Source organism: Emydura macquarii, unplaced genomic scaffold (assembly GCF_026122565.2).
Source record: "Emydura macquarii macquarii isolate MOO-44397 ecotype Brisbane River unplaced genomic scaffold, CSIRO-AGI_Emac_v2 contig_383, whole genome shotgun sequence".
Classification (NCBI taxonomy): Eukaryota; Metazoa; Chordata; order Testudines; family Chelidae; genus Emydura; species Emydura macquarii.
The window spans coordinates 8,434,177-8,456,094 of NW_027130520.1; the positions used below are offsets into that span (position 1 = coordinate 8,434,177).

At 39.4% G+C, this 21,918-nt stretch overlaps 1 protein-coding gene across 2 annotated transcripts in view; it reads left to right on the forward strand.

Annotated features, from left to right (window-relative positions):
• Window positions 1–18,674, forward strand: part of FZD6 (frizzled class receptor 6) — a 33,833-nt gene extending 15,159 nt beyond the window's left edge. The window contains exons 1-6 of one of the 2 annotated variants that reach the window (XM_067537350.1): window positions 7,026–7,138; window positions 9,350–9,448; window positions 10,327–11,344; window positions 13,607–13,755; window positions 15,151–15,591; window positions 16,207–18,674. In XM_067537350.1, coding sequence (XP_067393451.1) covers window positions 10,514–11,344; window positions 13,607–13,755; window positions 15,151–15,591; window positions 16,207–16,375 — 1,590 coding nt within the window. In that variant the 5' untranslated portion in view covers window positions 7,026–7,138; window positions 9,350–9,448; window positions 10,327–10,513 and the 3' untranslated portion in view covers window positions 16,376–18,674. Of the gene's footprint in view, window positions 1–6,941; window positions 7,139–9,349; window positions 9,449–10,326; window positions 11,345–13,606; window positions 13,756–15,150; window positions 15,592–16,206 lie in introns of those variants that run through there. The other variant, XM_067537349.1, reaches the window with a different exon arrangement.
• Window positions 18,675–21,918: the final 3,244 nt, after the last annotated feature.

The following is a 21,918-nucleotide window of genomic DNA, read 5'->3' on the forward strand; positions in this document are numbered from 1 at the left end:
CCTCTTAATTTACACCTAGCTAAGGACATTTCCCAATCCCTTCCAAGTAAGGAACAACTTAATTTTTTCTGTAGACCATTTTTTTAAATCTCATTTACAAATATAAAAATAGTTAAAACTTCATCTTCACATCAGCCACAGCGCCTCAATGTGGTGTAATACATTTATGTAGCATGGTTTAATGAAGCATTACATTGAAGTAATTGGTTAATAAGCATGGACTAGGAGTCAAACTCTCTACCATTGACTTATTATAGCTTTAAACAAGGAACTTATGTCACACTCCAACCCCCATTGACCTCAGTGGGAGGTAGATAGAGCTACTAAACCCTCTGGGCCTGATTCTGATCTTATTTACATCAAATCTGGAGGAACTCCTTTGAAGCAGCGGTATGATATTAGATTCAGGCCTGCTCTGTTTGTTTCACTATTTTAAATTGGGGGGGAATTACACTTGTCAGCCTTTACAGATATATTACATTTAATTGCTTGTACAGCACCATACACGCAAAAACTGATTGCCTGCTCTTTTGAGACTACTGTATTCATTACCTAAACACAATTGGCTGAGGGGGGCCTCAATCCTTATTGCCCTCATATTAGGGATTTAAGCAGACCACAAAAATTGAGTTAGATTCTGAAGATAAATTTTAGTTCTAGAGTGACACCTACTGAAAGGTATTTGTGTTTGCTGCTGGTGCTATAAACTCTTTTACACAGAGTGCCTTTCAAATGAGGTCACCTTTGCTCCAAGCAAGAGGAACATTGCTGCACTAAAGTCAATAATATCTGTAATGTAGACTTGAACTTATGGTTACAATGCAGTGGTTTTTTAAATGAAAGCACAAATACCTTTGCTTCCAAAAGTGAAATTACAGAATTGTACAAAGCAACAGTCTTGCAAATGCTTGCTCAATTTTAAATAGGATATAGGTTATAAATATTCTCAGACTATGTTGTATTTTATATTTTGGAGCAAGGGCATATTTTTGTTATGATAAAGGAATTGCAATGTTGGCACTTCAGGTCACACGATTTATATCTTACTCTGAGCAAGTACTGCTGCTTTACAGGTAGAGCTTGATCCACAAACGGGACTTAGATTCAGTGTTGCAACACCTAACTTTTAGGCCCCTGGCTGCCATAATGGAATCCACAGCCCTGAGTTTGGCACCCAAGCTCCATATGTGATGTAGGAGCAAAGTTAGGCATCTAAGAATGGGATTCACAAAAGCCAGCACTGAGTAGGGAGCTACCTAGGCTAGCCAATAGGAAATGGTGAGTAGAGAGATGGGATCTAAGATGCTCCTCAAAGGGAGCAAGGGCTGCCATCTACCTCTCCTGTGTACTAGGGGAGTGTCCTAGCCACTAGACTAAAGAGTCATTCTTTCTCTCTGGTCCATTGAATATTTATTTATACAAAGTGAAACAGCTTCAGCAGGAGAAATTGAGATGGTTAATAGTCTTTTGTAATGTTACTCCTGGGGAATGCTAGGTGGTGATTGTCGCCTCATGATGTAGTTAGTGTTTATCTCTTAGACCACAGAGGTTGGTAAGGGTTTGGCCTTCTGAACAGCTGGAGCATCAGGAAGATTAGTGCGAATGTTATTAGAATGAGAGACCCGAGGAGCACACGAGACAATTGCAATTTAACCTAATTCCTTTTATTAACAAATCTAAAGCGATGAGTGATCCCATACACACTGAAATACAACAGCAGATAAAGAGATAGTATGAAGTATTCAGCCCTCTTTCACATTTCCTGCTGGGGAACCCTGAGAGTCAGTCGTGCTCCACGTCATCTTCATCACCACCACCGCTGGGTATCATCTTGGTGTCTTCCAAGACAGGCAGGCTGGGATACAGCTTTTACAATGTGTTATACTGATGCCCACTGGGGTTCATACATATTTAGGAAGGTTTCAGCCTTTTCCTTCTTTAACCCTGCACACCACTAAATTTGGGGTGCCCTGTTTTTCATAGGCTAACTTATTAGCTCCCCTTATACTCATTAACATTACATCATTCAATCATCATGACAACTTGTGGTTAGCACCTTGTTGACACCCTATGTCTGCAAAAATCCCCCAAAATCTGATTGGCTTTAAATGGTATGTTGCAATGTATAGGTCCTAAATATAAGCAGCTAATGTATGTATTACTATAACTATTTCATCTAGTGATATAGGGTCATTCGTTAGTTAACCTATCTCTAGGCCTGAGGCCTTTTTTGGCTAAGCTAAGTATCTGACAGGCCTGAGACCAGATGGCTAAGTGTTACAACTTTAATACTTACATTTCACCTCTATATCTTAAATATACCTGGTATCTTTTATCCTTGGCTACATGATGCAGAGCAATATCACTGCACTTACTTTCTGGATACTGCAACATTGTTTCTGTCATGTTCCCAACTTTGGCAGCCTGCTAAGCAAAAGGCCAGAGGAGCGGAGCCATCAAGATGTCTTAGAGAATCTAAAAATGTAGTAAGTCAGATTCTAGTGTTCTGGTCTGTGCTCAGGAGATTACTCCCTCTCAGTGGTCCAAAAAATTCTACTCCCACTGGTCAGAGAGTTTAGGATGTTTGAATTTATGGGAAGCAGAGGAATTACATGTCTGTCTTGCCAATGCTGTGCTTGGAGAGAACAAAACCATGGGAATGGACTACAGAAACAGTTGAGCCCAGTGACCTGGATCAGGACAGTCAAGTCTTGAAGCAATTAACTAATTTCCAGTGGACTTGTGACCTCAGTTTTACATTTTGTTCCCCACAAACAGGAGGACAACACTTTTTCTCAGCTCTTGGTGAGCTTTTGTTTTAATGGTTCTCCAGGAAATGCAGTCTGCTTATTTTCTGTAATAGAACATTTCCAAATTGGCTAACTGGAAACAAAGCCCACGTTGCAGGGCATATAATTGAAACCAAAGGTCAAATCACACTCATTTTACATTTTTTGCAACTCTCATTCAATGCAAAGAAAGTACCCAATTTCTGGAAAGAAATATTTAGATTTAGAAGAAAATCTGCCATTTCTGTGCGGGCAGAGACTTACATAGCTTAAATAATTTCCATGGATGATAACCAAAACATCCAGACCAACTGCTGTTAATGTGAAATGTTCTAGGCAAACACAATTTACACACACACACACACACACACACACACACAAATCTTACAGCAACATGTATCTAAATTATGTCAAGCTCTTGGAATCCTGATGTTCATTATAGGATGAAAACAGGCAGCCCTCCCCATTTTCCCATTACAATGAAATCATTTAAGTGGATTTTTTTTGTTTTTAAAAAAAATTATAAAACGTATTCTTTAAACTATTGTTTTTAGAATCATAGAATATTAGAGTTGGAAGGGACTTCAGGAGGTCATCTAGTCCAACCCCCTGCTCAAAGCAGGACTAATCTCAGCTATATCATCCCAAAATATTTGTCATATTACAATACACAATAGTTTTAGCAAGTATTTTAATGATTTCTTCTCTGAGTTGAATGTCCTCACTTGTCAGCATCTACCAGCTGCACTTGAATAGATTTCAGTGGCATTGCTGATTATGTAGTGCTAATGGGATATTTTTACAGTTAGAATGAATTTGTTATAATTTACTGACCTATGTTGAAATGAAGCTAATTTGCGTTAAGATTTTTTTTTTTTCCAGGTGGCAGAGTTTTCTTGCAAGTAGGTCGTCTTCTAGTCATTTTCTGCAACAAGTGTATATTAGTTCTTTTTTTTTATAGTGGGTAGGGCTGGTTGAAAATTGTCCATCAAAATTGTTTTTCTGTGAAAAATTGAGTTTTTGACAAAATGAAAGGTTTTGTGGAAAGTGTCTGCTTTCAGCATAAAATTTAGACTTTGCTAAAAACCCAAAAGTTTTCAGTTGGCAGCCAAAAAATGAAAACTTTCCATTTCTAGTTTTTCAATGAAGTGTCAAAATTTTGACAAATGATTTTTTTCCCCCACTTTTTGTTGAAATTTTCTGTAGGAGAAAAATATCTCCCACTAATTTTTATAGCGGCATCTAGATGCCTTCATCAAGACCCCATTGTTTAACGGACTGAACAAACATGAAATACCATGTACAAGTAAAGCCCTTAAAATTCTACAAGCTAGTTTATTGATAAGATGCAACTGGTGCATGAAACAGAATTGGGGGTGGAAAGAATGAAGGATGAGGTAAAATAATATTTTTACATAGACTAGCTGTATGACCTGTGTAGAATATGTATTAATTTCACACATTTCTAAAGTTTTACCTGTCATTTGAAGCTTTCACTCTTCCTTATCCAAAAAGAGACGTTTTACATTTCCAATAGCCTTACATATGCAAGGAGAATTTGAGCTCTATTTTTATGGGGTTGTATAATACTCTTTCACTAAGAAATGTAGTAAATATTTCAATAGAACCACTTCAAAAGTAAATTCAGTTTCCATAGGAGCCAGATACTAGTAGTTCCATTATTTTGTTTATTATATCCCAGTACAAAAAAGAGGAGAGCCAGGGTAAATTGAACATTAGGACTAGAGCTGGTTGGGAAATTTTCCCTGTCCCCTGTATTGGGACAAAATCAAGGCCTTTGGGATTTTTTTGACAAAACTAAAAGAAACCCCAATAGCCTGATGATTAGGGTACTCACCTAGGATGTGGGAGGCATTGATCTGGTGCAGAGACTTGAACCTGGGTCTCCAGCATGCTAACCACCAGGCTATTGGATATTTAGGGGTCTCTTGTTCTCTGCATGTTATACCAGAGTTGTGCCTGCCACCTCAACAGAAAGTGCTCAAGCCTTAGGGTTTCAAAAGAAGACAGTTGCAAAGACAGCTGGTCAAGTGAACATACTTTCACAAAGCATAGCTTTCTGTAATGGAATCTGCAGATGCAGCATGCAGCCAGAGTGGTGGCATAGTGCCATCTTAGCATATTTTTGATTTTTCATGAGGGGCTCTTCTGTTACTAGTCTGTTTTATCTTCCCCCTCGCAAACACACTTCTAAATTTTATTACTTATGTTCCATGAAGATTGTTTGACTTGTAGTTTTGTGAGGGAAAAAAAGTATTTATTTTGTCAGTTTATTTTCTCTTAAATAGCATGTCCACCACTCAGACTCTCCCTCAGGGGACCTTTACTGTTTTACATTAAAGTATCATGGCTTAAAAAGAGGCTTGTTAATGTTAGTTTCCATTTTAGAGTAAAAAATCGACTTCTCCCTATGTCAATCACTGACTGAGAGCTTTTGAATTGTTTCTAGCTGCCATAAGATATAATAAGGATTGAGAGACATGTCCATTATTTGGAAGGAAATAGCTAGGTAAAAATTTTTCCTTTCTGCCCACATTTGCTTACACCACACATTCTGCTCTACTGTAAGATCTTCTCATTTTTCCTATTTACCTACAGATTTTCATATGAATCATACATTATTTCAACTTTTCTGCTGTACATATTTGACTACTACTTGGAGATATAACTTAGTACAAACATTACCTGAATCTTGGAGGGTGTGGGGGTTTTTTTGTTTTAGTTTGTGTGGATTTTTTTTTTTTTTTTTTTTTTTTTTTACAGGAACACAAAAAGAGATGTATTTAATCAAATAACTGTCTTGATCTAAGTCAGTGGTTTTCAACTAGTGGTCCGGAGACCGCTGTGGGTCTTCAGACTATGTCCAAGATTTCCAAAGGAGTCTGCACCTCCATTTGAAAATTTTTAGGAGTCCACAAACAAAAAAAAGGTTGAAAAACCACTGATCTAGGTGTATTGTTAGGTATATAGTGGCAAATGAATCCCCCCAAAATGGGCAGAAACTAGTGGATTGGATTGCACTCTGTTAAGCTAAACCATGTTTTTACCTATTAATCAATTTGGTATTACATAAAAAGTTATTTTTAACTTTATTATGCCCATCCACCTGAAAACTGTGCATTAAGCTATTAATAAAGTTTTATTTAATTTTATGCTAGTAGTTGCTAGGTAAAAGTGGTCACGCGTAATTCAATGTTTTACTTTATGTGGTGAAGATAGAAACTCAGAACCCTTTGATAGAGGAAATCTGGTCTGTTTTTTGAATTTTGGAATATATTATATAGAAAATCAATGTTACTTAGTTACATTAATCATAACAATTCTCAAACATTCCAATCCCATGGTGATGAATGTGATATATCTTGGCCAAGATTTTCAAGTCAATGGAAGCTGTTAGATTGTCAGCACTTACTAAAACCAGGCCACTTATTCAGGTGCCTAAATATGAAATTAGGATCCTAACTTTAGGCACTCACTGAAAATCTTGGTCTTAGGAAATAGTTGTAGGTGTATAGTACTATCCTCATTTCACAGGAAAATTGAATTAGAGAGGTTGCCACTGGGCCAAGATATCAGAGGAGAGTTACAGTTAGCAATGTTAATTGAACTCAGGAGTCCTTAGTTCCAGACTCCAGTCATTCAGATCACTAGATACAATCCTTTTTTATAACTGTCAAACAAGTAGTCTTCTTTCATAATCTTTTCAAGTCCACTTGAAAACAAAATGTGAACTGTAGTGATTAAAATTATTTGCAGTATTGTAGTCATTTTGGTTCCAGGATATAAAAGAGACAAGGTAGGTGAGGTAATATCTTTTATTGGACCAACATCTGTTGGTGGAAGGGACAGGTTTTCAAACTACACAAAGCAATTTCTCAGGTCTGGGGAAGGTAACCAGAGTGTCTGAGCTAAAATACAAGGGGAGACAGATTTTTAAACACAAAGGGTTCACACATTTTGAAGGAGATGGCTTAAATGAAGTGCACAATTAAGGGTAAGCAGGCTGTAGGGTGTGTTACAAATTGTTGTAATGATCCATAAAACCAGTGTCTCTGTTAAGTCCATGGTTTTTAAATCTGCTACTTTTTTCTTTTAAAAATTACTAATCAATCTTTTTTTTTTCTCCTAAAGCCTTTTCTTCCTCTTGTGAACCTCCACTGTTCACCAGATGTCCACATGTTTCTGTGCAAAGCATTTGTTCCTGCCTGCATAGAGCAAATTCATGTGATTCAACCTTGTCAACGCCTTTGTGAGAGAGTATACTCCGATTGTAAACGGTTGATAGACATTTTTGGGATCACCTGGCCTGAGGAGCTGGAATGTAACAGGTGTAGTACCTTTGAATCTGACAGGCAATGAAGGTGACATTTTCAAACACATCAGATTTGACCCACAGCTGAACTGAAAGTCTGAGACAGAGAATGTGTTAGTATCACATTGATAGGTGGTTGCCTGAGCGAGTGAGAAATTTCTCTTCAAAAAATTTTACTAAATTGATCTCCTGGACTTCCTATTAGTGATTTTGTCTCTAGTTAGAATGAGGTCCTGCAGATTGGATAGTTAAATATTTTATATATATATTTCCCCCCCCCCAATATTCAAATACTTACAACTGGAATCCTTTTTACATTTAATGAAGTGCAAAATGCTTAAATCATAAATTTCTGTTGCTTCCTTATCTGTAAACTGGGATAATAATACTTATTTACTTCAGAGGCTTTATGAAGAATTAGAGTTTAAGGTCAGGAGGGACCCCCAAATCATCTAGTCTGACCTCATGTATATTCAAGCCCCCTACACCACCCAGCACCCACGCACTAAACCCTACAATGAAAATTAGACCAGAGTATTGCAACCTACAAAGAGTAACTGTTTGTACAGTGCTATGAAATATAAATCACTATCTACATACAGCTAAGCACCAGAAGCCATTTATTTTAATCTTAACCACTTAGCTGAACAAATTAAACCTCCCGTTACTTTACCTACGCTGCATGCCAAGACTCAGTATTTCACAATCTTATCTGTGTTTTTTCTAGCCCCCAGAGAGAGAATAAATTTATAGATTTAGGGCCAGAAGGGATCATCATCGTCATTTAGCCTGACCTCCTGCATAACAGGAAATTGAACCTCACCCAGTAATTTCTGCATCAAGCCTATAATTTGTTTGAAACTATAACTTTTTTTTAAAAGATATGCAATCTTGATTTAAAGACTTCAAGTGATGGAGAATCCACCAGATCCTTAGATAAGATGTTCCAATTGTAACTCTCACTGTTAAATAAGGTGCATGTTTTATTTTTAAGTCTGAATTATCTAGATTCAGTTTCCGGTCATTGGATCTTGTTATGCCCTTTTCTTCTAGGGCTATCTACTATTAGAGATCTCTACCCAATGAAGGCACTTGTAGACCATGATCATTTACCTTTTTACTGTGCACAGCCACAGGGAAGGAGAGCCTGTGGTAGTATGGACACAAAGGTGGGGGACAGGTTGAGCAGCAACCTTGAAACACTGGGATCTTCAGTCCCTACTGCATTTCACACTGTCACCCCTGCCACTGTGTACAGCTGCAAACTTCTCCCAGAATTGTTCTGGAGATTTAGCGTTTTATAATCTTATTCAGATATTCAGTATATTTTCTAAATTATATTTTTAAATCAAATACTCAGTTTCTTCTAGGAATCATCTCTAATGACTTAAAGTTAACCCCATCTATTGTTCATTTGTGAAGTGAGGTGGTATTCTCTGTCTAGCTCTTAACACAGAGTCCATAGCACAAAAAAATAAAAATTGGAGTTAGCAGTAAATGACTGTTGCTGGCAGTCTCAGTGAGGCCAAAGATTGAATGAGCATAGAGGGTGTTAAGAGTGATAAGCACTAAAGAGAACCCAAAGATAGATACTGATTCCTTAGAGATGATCTCATCAGAAGAAGGATAAAGCAAGTTGGTGAGAAAAGCCTGTAATGATGCAGTGCATGATGTTCCTGCTGTATGGTTAAAAAGGACTTCAGTCTCTAGAATTCTCAGTCCAGCCTAATTTGTCCAGAAGAACATTTAGAATGGTGATGATGAATGAGAAGCAAAGAGCCCGATTTGAGTTTGCCCATCTCGCATTTAGGGGGGAAAAAAATCTATTTTTAAACTGAGCACATTTCCTATGGAAATCACTGAGAAATGATGATGATCCATAATGACATCTTTACAGAAACTAGTCATAATCTAATCGCACTCTCAGGGATAGATGGTGGCGCTCTTGCAATCATTGGTGAGCAATTGCACACACAAGTAATCCCACTGTGAGTAAATGCACTCCTATTCGAGTAAAGGTTGCATAATTTAGCCATAAATTATTAAATCCATCACTGCTAATGCAGAGCTGTTCATTATAAAACCGATTAAATTATTCTTTCCAATCAAATTCTAAATGTCCCAAGCTATATTTAAAATTAACTTTTTTAAAAGTTAGAGAAAAATAAGTACAATTGTGTTCAACTTTTATACTCTCTCTCCTTTTATTTTTCCTGTCTTTTTTCAGTTAGGTAATTTCCAGTAATGTATTAAGACGACCAGAGTCCTTATTCATTGTATGACAGAGTCCTCACCATCTGACTGCTGTAAATATTTTTCCCCTGAGGTAAAATGTTATCAACTGATATGAAACCAAGCAGATCCATTAGTGAAGGCAGATTTAATGTTAAAAAAGATATCTCTCCATTTCAGAGTCCTTTTCTTTTTGAATGGATTTACACTGCCATTGTGGGACTTTCACAAAATGTTCTAAATTCCCACTGGCCTGAATTGTTTATCCCTACTTTGACCTTGTAGTCTTGATCTCTTCATTTCAAATTAATTAGCATAGTAAGGGGCCTTACAGAGTTGAGAACAACAGGAACAGGAAGAAGTGTGGAATCACTAGCTACCCTGGGATGAGAGCCTTCTGAGAGTAGGTGATGGTAAACACAAAGCAATCAACTGTCAGCAGTTAAACATTGGCCCGGTCCAAAGAAAGCAATAATTTCCATCTGTATATCCCAGATGTTCAATACTACACTCCTATATGTGGATTGGAGCTTGCATTGTTACTGAACCAGCTCCTGTGAGTCTGACAACCATTGGTCAACTAGATAAAATCTACGATGAGTGTTTCATGAGTTTACATATATATAAACAATTTTGATGTGGAATAAGACCAGTAAAAAAACTGCAAAATGTCTCTTAATTTAAGAATCTGAAGTTTCATAACCAACTGGAAAAACCCCTAAGGTTTTGTAAAGAACAGTTAAATAGTTTGTATTTAAAATGTTCTTCTAAACATAACAGTAAAGATTTTATTTGGATTTACTAAAATGTTTTCTAAATGCTACATGATTTTGTTCTCAAACTAAGTTTTGATCATATAAAAATAAGATTATTTAAAAGCTTTTTCACACTTAGGAAGAATAGCTGTAAAATAAGGGAACAATTGACAGTGGAAAAATATTAATGTACATGCACTTTTCTTAATCTGTGTAGACTGGAGGATTGTGATGAAACTGTTCCTGTCACTGCTGCTGTAACCACAAAGGTGCATGGAACACAGAAGACCCCAGGGCAGGCTCGAAGGGACTATGGATTTTGGTGTCCGCGGCATCTGCAGACCTCCAATGGACAAGGCTACAAGTTTTTGGGAATTGATCAGTGTGCACCCCCATGTCCCAATATGTATTTCAAAAATTATGAGCTGGATATTGCCAAAAGCTTCATTGGAATAGTTTCAATCTTTTGCCTTTCTGCTACTCTGTTCACATTCCTGACTTTTCTGATCGATGTTAAAAGGTTCAGGTACCCAGAGAGGCCAATCATATATTATTCTGTCTGTTACAGTATAGTGTCTCTTATGTACTTCATTGGCTTTTTGCTGGGAAATGGAACTGCTTGTAACAAGGCAGATGAAAAGTTAAAAATTGGTGAAACAGTTGTTCTTGGCTCTCAAAACAAAGCCTGCACTGTCCTTTTTATGGTTTTGTATTTTTTCACTATGGCAGGAACTATATGGTGGGTGATTCTTACCATCACTTGGTTCCTAGCAGCAGGAAGAAAATGGAGCTGTGAAGCTATTGAACAAAAGGCAATGTGGTTTCATGCAGTTGCATGGGGCATACCTGGTTTTCTCACCATTATGCTTCTTGCAATGAACAAAGTTGAAGGGGACAATATCAGTGGAGTGTGCTTTGTTGGTCTCTATGACCTAGATGCATCTCGATACTTTGTCCTTTTGCCTTTGTGCCTGTGTGTTTTTGTTGGCCTCTCTCTCCTTTTAGCTGGCATTATTTCTTTAAATCATGTGCGGCAAGTCATACAGCATGATGGCAGAAACCAAGAGAAGCTAAAGAAATTTATGATTCGAATTGGAGTCTTTAGTGGCTTATACCTGGTACCACTGGTGGCACTTCTTGGATGTTATGTTTATGAGCAGATGTATAGGAGAATCTGGGAGACCACTTGGGTCTTTGACCATTGTGATCAATATCATATTCCTTGTCCTTATCAGGTAAGGAGTAGTGTTTTATATAATTCATATTGTAATGTTAACATAAAAAAGTCTTACTGAGATGCATTATTATATTTGTAACCACATTTAATGGATAGAATTAAGGACTCCAATGAAGCACACACAATACTTATAGACCAGTTAAACATTTAAATAAATATGCTAATCAGGTTGGTGGCACTTAAATTCTAACTCATGACTGCAAAATGATTTTTTAATCTTTAGGTTATTTGAACTTAATCATAAAATTGTTCTTGATGGAAATTTTGTACATAATATCTATTCCTAAAAAACACTGGCCCACATTTTCTAATTGAGGTGCCTAAAGTTACTGAGCATTTCTGAAAATGAGGCTGCCTTCATATAGGTACCTATGTATGGTACCTATGTATGGTGTCTGAACATTGACTTAGTACAGCTTTGGAACATTACTATGCAGATGAAAAATGCTGCCTTTAACCATCTTAATTTAAATGAAAACAAGCACAGATAGTTTCCTTACGTTGTTAAATCTTTTTTTAAACTTTCCCTTCATTTTTAAGTAGTTTTTTAGTGTTTTTTTTTTAGTAGTTGCATACTTCTAGTTCCAAATGAGTTGTGTGATTGACTGGTCAATTTGTAACACTTGGGTTCATAACTCTGAGATTCTGTTGTAGAACATTTTGGTCAGAATCACGTTTTTGATTAAAATCAGTTTTGTCTTTTCTTAAATTATATAAGTACAAAGCACAGCTTTTCACTATTTATTTCTTACAGCTACAACTGCATATTTGCAAACTGATTTTCATAATATGGAATAAAGTTTTGGGAATTTAAAAATTAAATTTTTTTAATCAAAAGTGTCTTCAGAAAACTAATATGTATACCAACTGCACATATGCAGTACTCATCTATGGATTAGATTTTGTTTCTAATGCATAAAATTCCCTGTCATCTCAAGTAATATTTAGTTTATACCTCCCTATTTATGAGCTGCCGTTTTTAAGAAGGAAATAAACTAAGAACTGTTAGTTTTTCATTTCAAGTTACAAACTTCAGTTGTCTTGCATCCCACCATTAATGTTTATATTGCACTGAGCTACCATAAATACAAGAAAAATAAACACAAAATTATTAGAATGTTAGGGCTTGATCCTGCGAGTTTGAGTACCCTTTGCTCATTGAAGTCAGTGAGAGTTAAGAATTCAACACCTCATAGGACTGGGCTCTTAATACTTGCTTTTGCTCCCATTTAAAGTCAGTGACAAAATATCCACTATCTTCACTGAATACAGTATTGAGTCTCTTATCAACCTAAACCCTCAAAAGTAAGGAAGTTCAGAGTTAAGGTTTCTATTCCTTCTTTAACAAACTGGCCTTGCAGTGCTTAAATATAGCAGCACAGGTAATAAGAAACTAATGACATTTATTCTCAAAGATAATTTGTCTTATTGGAGAGAGTAAATAGTAACAGAACATGCATATATAATCAAACAAATGTTATACCAAGAAATATTACAATTTGATCTGTTCATTTGTAGTGTACATTTTGTTTTCCAGTGACAAAAGCCTATAACTACAGAGTGGCTTAATGTGATAGTCAACCTGGGTTCATCAAAGCTGGCTTGCAGACTTCTCTTTTTACCCTGATTAGTTAAAAACAAAACAAAAACTTCAGTTTCAACAGCTCACAGTACCTAGATAACAAAGAGTAACTGACACTTTGAAGTCCAGAATACAGAGAAAAGTGGATTAATCAAGATAACACAAATTACATTTGGGGAGAGGAAGTTTAAAAAAACCCCACTGAGTTAAATGTCATAGCAACTGTGTTCCTGTTTTGCACATAGGTGGATTAATTTTGCAATAAACAGCAGAAAACACTGCTATACTGTCCTGAGGCTCTCTGAAGATCCTGATTCATGTAATTAATTCCATCTCCTCTGTATCCAGAAGCTACCAAATATGCAGTGTGTCACTGGAGAAACACTTAATACTATTCTTCCATCCAGATAATCTTTTCTTCCAGTTTAAGAAATTCTGCCTCACCTTCTGTCCACACTTTCAGCTACATCTCTGCAAGCAATGATTAACCAGATCTGACTTGACTGAGTATGTTTTAGCTACACTGCATTCAGACACACACTATGAATAGAACTGCTGTAAAATAGGAAGTACCCCAGTATGCTCTTGTACATGGTTTCTGTTCATTTTCTGCACTTTCAAGAGTCAAAGTGTGTGTATGTATCTGTGTGTTTATGTTTATTAAACTTTATCTTCCAGGCAAAGGCATTAGCTAGACCAGAAATATTTTTGTTTCTGATGAAATACCTGATGACGTTAATTGTTGGCATCTCTCCAGTATTCTGGGTGGGAAGTAAAAAGACCTGTTCTGAATGGGCCAGTTTCTTCAACAGAAATCGCAAGAGAGAGTAAGAGAAACTCTTTGTATGTAGTACTGATAAGCTTTCAAAGTAACGTATTTGTAACATGTCCCTTTATATCTAAGTCAGGTAATATAGAAAATTGTCATTTACTCTCTCAGGCTCAATCCTGTCATAGGTAAAATTCCCACTGGAATCAGTTCAAGTTTTCTCTGTTCAGTGACTACATGATTGGGTCCTAATAAGGTAGAAGTCATATTTCCCTACTGATTTAGTCCTTTCAATTGAGCAAAAGGGATTTTGTTGTTTTTAACATTGGACTAACATGGTTCTGCTTTTAGGCCAAGTGATCTTCCCTGATTTGACTATCAACTCTGATTCCTTTCATTTTGCTGGTCTGCTGCCTACATCATTCGCACTAATGCTTTAGCCATATCTTGCAGTGATTGTGACTCCACCATTTTTTCCGATGGCTTACTCTGCTACCCTATTTCTCTTACTATTTCTAATGTCCTACCTTAGTTATTTCTTTTGTTTCAGAACACTGCTTCTTCTTCTATCTTCTGAGCAAGAGTAATTTCATTCCTTTGTTTAAACTTACCTAGAATTCTCTCTTTTAGGAGATGCCTGGGTCGTATCCTTTTGGATATAAGCAGACTATAAGTTTAGATCTCATCACTTGTAATTATTGTATCCTTTTCTTTTCCCCTGATTTATTTTTCTTTAGATTTCCTATATTCTTCTTAAACTGTGGATGTATTTATAGAAGTCTTTATTTCCTTATACTTCCCCAGTCAACATTAGTTTGATTTTTCTTTTGCTCTTTTTATTTTAAGTCTGCATTCCTTGTTGGTGAGCTTATAGCTTCCTTTCCATCTCCCTTCTTTTCTATTTCCTGTTTAATTCTTTCTGATGTTTCAGCTGTAAACTACTTTCAGCTAAGTGATTTAAAAAATGTTGCCTATTTTACACTACCTCACATTTTTTTCACTGTAACAAAGTTTGCTTTAAGAAAACTGTCACCAAATTAAGTTATCTATGAGCTAATCCTGCTCTCCTTTCTCACATGGTTAGTCCCATTTGAGTCATTGGAACTATTGGCGAGAGTGAGGCATGTAGGATTTGGCTCTGTCTGTAAAATTTAATTGCTCCACAGATATAATTATTTTGTAGCCACTACCTCCAGATTTCCTCCCAATCTTCAGAGGTTACCTTTTCCTCAGTGTTGGTTAACATTAGAGCCAGAATTACATCCCCTACCTCTACGGTTGCCAACCCTCAAGATTTGTCCTGGAATCTCCAGGAATTAAAGATTAATCTTTAATTAAAAATTAAGTCATGTGACGAAACCTTTAGGAATATATCCAGCCAAAAGAAGCACTCTTCTGCTGAGTCTGAATGATCTTTGATGAACTAGTCATATGTTTTTGTTTTTTCTTTCAGTCCAATCAGTGAGAGCCGAAGAGTGTTGCAAGAATCATGTGAATTTTTCTTGAAGCACAATTCTAAAGTTAAACATAAAAAGAAGCACTACAAATCCAGTTCACACAAACTGAAGGTAATTTCTAAGTCTATGGGAACTAGTACATGTGTCACAACAAATCATGGAACTTCTGCCATGGCTATCACTAACCATGATTACTTAAATCGAGAGAACTTCACAGAAATTAAAACATCTCCAGAAACATCTGAGAAAGAGATGGAGGCAGATGGAACATCCACCCAGAAAGTGGAAGAAGGGGAGAATGTTGGTGGTGAACACGCACTAAAAATATTATCTAGTTCTAAACTGGCTATGGAACAGGTGGAAAAGAGCAGCAAAGCAGACAACACGTATGATATGACTAGCTTATCTGAGAATATGAAAAGAATGGGTGAAGGAAGGTAAGACATTCTTATTTTTTAATCTAATTTTGGACTTTAGTTTTCTGGTGTAAGTTCATACTACCAATACTGTGGTATGTTTTTGTGTCCTTTTCCTTGGAAGAAAGGTTGTCCAATAACTAACAATAGCTGCAAGGAGAAAGTAATGCTTATAATATACTTTCCACATGACCATCCAGCTGATGTGTTTCAATATGTGGATATATGATTTGGAGATTTTTTTTTGCCAGCAGAGGCCTGAAGTACTATAGTTTTTGGCTCTTCAGATAGGATGTGCCTTGTACTGCCGAACAGTGATCTCTAAGACCATTAAAGGAACAGCACTGATGGGCTGTGAAAAGCATTCCCTAATCAATGCTTGTTCGTGGCTGCCATACTGCTTTTTTGGGTGGGTGGTTGGTATGAAAAACATTAGTGGTGATCCACTGGATTCAGGGACACAAAAGCCTATTAAATGGCTAAGGAAAGAGTATTAAAAAATATCTTATTGTCTCTTAAAAGGAGTGTTGTTTAGTTCAATGTATATTAGCATTTTACTGCTAAATATTTGTGTTTCAATCTAAAGCATTGTATGCTTAAAAATGTCTGAGTGTTGTTTTTTTTAATTACATATAGGGTTTCTCCTAAAAATGATTTTACTGAAACTCATCCATTGCAAGTCAGTAAATCACAGCTACCCAATGTTTCACAACCAGGCAGTACCAGCGGCTCCATATCAATGCTTGTCCACTCAGTTTCAGACACTAGAAAAGACCAGGATTCTGGAAACCATTCAAGTCCTTGAAAGATTACAATTTCTATATGAATATTTTCAGTTTATGAAACTTCTGAGTTCTCTGTTACACTGAAGATTACTGATACTCTGTGCCTTGTAAAAATACCAGAAACATATCTCTTGTTTTGCACTTCAAACAAAAGTTATATTGCATAGTGGGGAGGTCTTGTATTTAAACTCATAAGTAATTGAAACTGAAGATCTAATAGCACAAAACTGGGCAGGCAAGCAATAATTTAAGAGAAAAAGATGAGAGAATTAAATCTCTTTATTTTCCAATTTATGAATATGCTGTTAAATTGCATTAAAATAATTTATGGAAGACAGTTGTGTTATTTTGAAGTATAAAGTTTAATTTGCTTCACTGGTATCTTTGTCTATTTTAAAAGGAAAAAAGTTAACTGCATCTTAAACAGCTGTGTCATTTAGAATAATTAGGAGTTATACAAATCTATGAATACTTTTAATGTGTAAATTTGTCATCATGTACTAATTTTAGCACTATTATGGTAGTTTCTACACTGAATCTGAAAAGGACTCTGGAATTATAGTGATTTAGTAGTTAAAATGAATCTTGTAAATAACTTATTTTTATAAACTCAACATTAAGAACTACTGTTTTGTTTATGTTGCACAAATCTTATAGCTAAGGTGCTTCCTTCAAGTACCACAAAGGTCAACAATATTGTGCTGATCAGATGACATTTCCTTCTGAGCAATAATCACTACTGGATAATGTAAACACTAACATAACCTCCACATTTAGGACAAGATTGTGTCTGGCCCCTCCACAAATGAGCAAGGAGAGACCTTTACTTTTGCACACCTATGCAAGGGCAGAGCTAAGGGATAGCAGGACTGGGAGAAATTAATGCCAGTGGCTCTACAAAGGGGGCAGGGAAGAGGCAGAGAGAGGCAGGTTTATCTTCTTCACTGGCTGTTCTCTTCAAAATGGTGCAGTATTTGTGCATTCTGTACAAGAATTGGTGCATGAGATGCAGTTCCACTTCAAAAAGGATGTTTCCCAGATCTTCTGCTGGAGTGGTGTTCAACTGCATCACCCCCAGTGAGGAGGCAGAACAGAGCCCTAAATACCCAAGAACAGCATGTTCTGAAGCACATTTTTAAAAAATCCAATATTCTGTTTCCTTTGTGTTTACAATCAGTTAAATGACTTGAATGTTAAAGATTATATGTAGAGAAATATAAACTTACAGAAAAAGAAACCCTTGAAATATTAACATGCAAATTCATCTGATGAGGTTCTCTCTCAAAACAGGACAGTAATGCATTTTCCATGCACTGTAATTTTCTACATGCTTTAATGCAGGGCTTGACAAACCCCGGGCGCTAGGTCACCATGGTGCCTAGAAATTTAAGTCTGGCGCCTAGTATTTCTCTGGGGGGAGCGACCGCTGCACTCCAGCCAGGGCGCCACTGTGCCCATGTGGTAGGGCTGGGAGTGGACACCCCGCTGCTGGGCCCACGTTGTCTGGCTCCTTAATTTTTGGGCTGGCTCCTAGCTCCAAAACAAATTTGTCGAGCCCTGCTTTAATTGTCTGTTTGTGTATACAGAAATGCCATATTTTCTTTAGATTTTTGGCATTAAGGCCCAATTCCCCAATTCAGAGTAGTCCCTAATAATGGAGGTAGTCCCATTGTTTTCAGTGGGACATGTCACATGAGTAAGGATTATTGGTGTGGTTAGGGTTGCAGGACAGAGTCCTTTGGATGAAATTTTGTTTCCAGTGATGTCAATGGGAGTTTTGCTATTGAGTTCAAGGGAACCAGGGTTTCACCTTCCATCTGTAACACTCATGTTGATGCATTCTATAGGGCTCTTCTGTGTTTTGCCTGTGCCTTATTGGTAACAGGATGGCTCTTAGTCTGACATACCCACTTTGATATGATACAGTGAGGCTATTTTATTCCACTTTGAACAGCTTTGGTGGGGATTGTTTGAACACAGAAAGGTCATGTAAATACTGATTGAATAAAAAATTGTAGGTCTGGTAAACCAAAATTACTTTTTATCCAACATATATTGAAATTTGAATGTATTTACTTTATATTGTGTCTTCTGCATTTTTTTAACTTGTAATTTATTGCCTTCAATAAGGGATGTTCTTTTTTAGTGTTTCCTTTTTATTGTTAGCACACTATTCTTACTACTGAGATAAAGAAAGAGAAACATCAGAAATATCCTCTGAAAAAACATACTAAATATTCTTCATTCTCTTGTTTGTAAACTGAAAACTATACATATTTTTAATAGATTTGTTTTTTACGGTCTTTGTTAGTAATAAAATTTTCTATTATACAATAGTAGTCCCTGAGTTGATTTTATTAATATTTTTCTCATTAATTAGCTTCTCTCTAAGGTACTTTTATTTCCCCTATTGTCATAGTATCTGAGCACCTCACAATCTCTGAAGTGTTTGTCTTTACAACACTTCTGTGAGATAAGGAAATAAGATTATCCCCAGTTTATAGGTGGGGAAATGAGGCATAGCGAGACAGTGACCTGCCCAAATTAATGGGAAATCTGTAACGGAGCAGAGTTTATCCCAACAACTGGACCATTCTTCCTCTCTCTGGTCCTAATCAAAAGCCTCCTTTAGATAACATTAAATACATTCTTACATAATGTCATCTTGATGTAGTGTTGTGTCAGTGCACAAGTGTATGTCAGTAGTTTGACTTGAGATGCTTTTCATTTCTTTTAATATTCATTTTTAAAAAGTAGTACAAGAACACTAAAAAGCTGAGTATAACACTACTTTGGATTTGCATAACACGGCCTTTTCACAGCACTGTACAAATGCTACGAATAGTCACAACACCCTTTTGTGGTATGTATTCTTATTTTACAGATGGACAACCAGACACAGAAGGTAAGTGACTTGCTCAAGATAGAATTTCAGGCTCAGCAAGTCAATAGTAGAGCCATATTTTAAATCTCCCAGTGCCCCAGCATACATAACCAATTGAACATGAGCTACTCGTGCAATGCTGTAGCAAAGAGGGCGAACATTGTGTGGTACAGCAACCCGCCTTGGTCTTGCCAAATGGCAACAGTCTCCTTTTGGAGTGGGGCCTAAAGTAACTCTGTCCCAACTTGGATAAGCCTTTGGTCTTTTCCCGTCAGCCCCTGTGTTACAGAGCATTTGGTACAGGCCTTATTTCAGGCCTGTGGAGTGTCCTTCAACCCCGCACGGAAGGGGGCAGGTAGTCCCAGTGCATGTATATAGCCCAGGGAGGTACCTTTCTGCAGCTCTTTCACAGGGCTGTAGAGGTGGTGGTAAAGCTCTGGAAGAGCAGAGGCACATCGGTCCTTCCTGCAGGCTGGGGCCAGGGTTTTTCTATCTCTGCTTCTCTGGCTGCAGAGAAACACTATCTCCTAGTCTCCATCTCTTCTCCTGCAACCACACACCTTCTGACAGCTCTTCCTCTCGGGGGAGGCAGGCTTTAAGTAGACCTGGAGTAGCCCTTACTTGGGTCCAGGTGTCTCTAATTGACCTGCAGTAACCTCTCCTCTGCCTGCAGGGAAATGGGCCTGTAGCAGTCTAGGGATCACATACCGGCCCTGGTCTCCCCTTTTTTGGAGGACTACTGGAGGTGCTGCTGGGGGGCCCTGCTGGCCTGCCTACCTGCCCCCTGGCCAGGAGGGAGAGGATGAGTGCGTGTGGGGCCCCTCTACCACCTCCGCTGCTACTACTACCACCGCCACCTGCAGAACAGCCTTTCCTGGCCAATTGCTTCCTCCCACTGCTCCTGCTGGGAGTGTCCCCTACCTGCTGCTGCCCCACTTCACCCCATTGCTTGGGGGTACCCCCACCCTTCCCTGTCCCCCCTTCACTTTGCTGTAGCTGCCCCTGCTAACCGGTCCCTCCCCCTCCTTTGTTGCCCTCCTCTCCCCTCCCCACGGTTTGTTAGTTGGTTTTTTTTCTGTTTGTCTGTGTTGGCTTGTTTGCCCCGTCCTCCTTGCTTTGGCCTGGTTGGTTTGTTTGTTCCGCCCCAGCCCGTGTTGGTTTGTTCCCAGCCCTCGCAGTCTGCCCCTGAGCCTTCCCCGTCCTGCTTCAGCCCCAACCTACCCCGCCCCCTTCCCCTGCCTGCTGTTGCTGCTGCTTCCCCCCTGCCCTGGCCCCTGCACTCCTGTCCCAGCGGTACTCATGGCCCTCCTTTAATTGACACCCCCACCACTGTTTTGTTGGCCCCCACACACTGCACTCCCCTACCTTGGTTTAGCCCCTGCCCCCGTGCAGCCAGAGGAGCCGGTGTTCCAACCAGGGCTGGTGAGTGCATTGCCCCTGTATCCCCAGCTGGTTTGTCCTCCCCAACAATATTCCCTTGTTTTGGTGCCCTCCTCCCTTGCTTTCAGCTCAGTGGGGAGGAGCGGTTGCCCTTCGCCTTCCCTCTCCACACCCCCTCCCCTTCATTCCCTATCTCCTCCCTTCCACCCCCCCCAACCAAATCTGCTCCCAGGATGGCAGGTGTACCTGGGGCTGCGGCCCCCTCCCTGGATGCTCCCGCCCCTCCCTCTCGCCCCGACACTTCATCCCCACCCGTGGCGACTGGTCTCACTACCACCGTTGGGCCACCATGCACCGGTCCTGGAGCACCGGCGGTGGCACACTTGAGTGGGGACTCCGGGAACTCTACTGCTTTGGCCTCCCTGCTGGTCTGTTTGTCTGCCCTGCCCCTGCCCCTGTGTTGGTTTGTTCCCTGCCCTGCCCGGCTTCAGCAGTTTGTCACTGAGCCTTCCCAGCCCTGCTGCTGCTTCTGCCCTGCCCTAGCCCCCGTGCTCCTGCACCAGCAGTGCTCATGGCCTTCATTTAATTGACCCTCACCACCCTTTTTAGTTGCCCCCCTGCACACTGCCCTCCCCTCCCTTGGTTTAGCCCCTGCCCCCTCCCCCCATGCAGCCGGAGAAGACGGGTTTCCATCTAGGGCTGGTGAGTGTGTCGCCCCTGTACCCCCACGTGGTTTGGCCTCCCCATCTTCTCTTGTGCTGGTCCCTCCTCCCCTGCTCTCAGCCTAGCAGGGAAGAGCGGTTGCCCCTTCACTTCCCCTACCCCTCCTCCTCCCTCCCTTACTCTCCCCCGACCCCACTCCTCCCCTCTCCCAGGATGGCAGGTATGCCTGGGCCTGGACCCCCTTCCTGGGTGCTCTCGCCCTGACAATCCATCCCCACCCGTGGCGACTGGTCTCGCTACCGCTGCTGAGCCACCAGGCATTGGTTCCAGGGCACTGGTGGTGGATAGCTTGCGTAGGGACTCCGGGGCCTCTACTGCTGCCATGGCTCCTGCCCCCCCTGCTCCAGGGGGAGCACCCTTGGCTGGTGAGAAGGGCCTGGGGGGGAAAAAGAAGAGCAAGGGCCCTGCCTGGAAGGTGATGTCTCCTAGGGTGGGGCCCCCTACCCCTGTCCCTTTACCCTCCCCTGCTGTCCCTTCCACCAGCTCTGGGGGCGGCGCTGCTCCCAGGGCATACGCACAGGCGGCCGCGGGCCCCCTGCTCACCGCCTTGTCATCTGCCCCAACCACTGCCTCCGG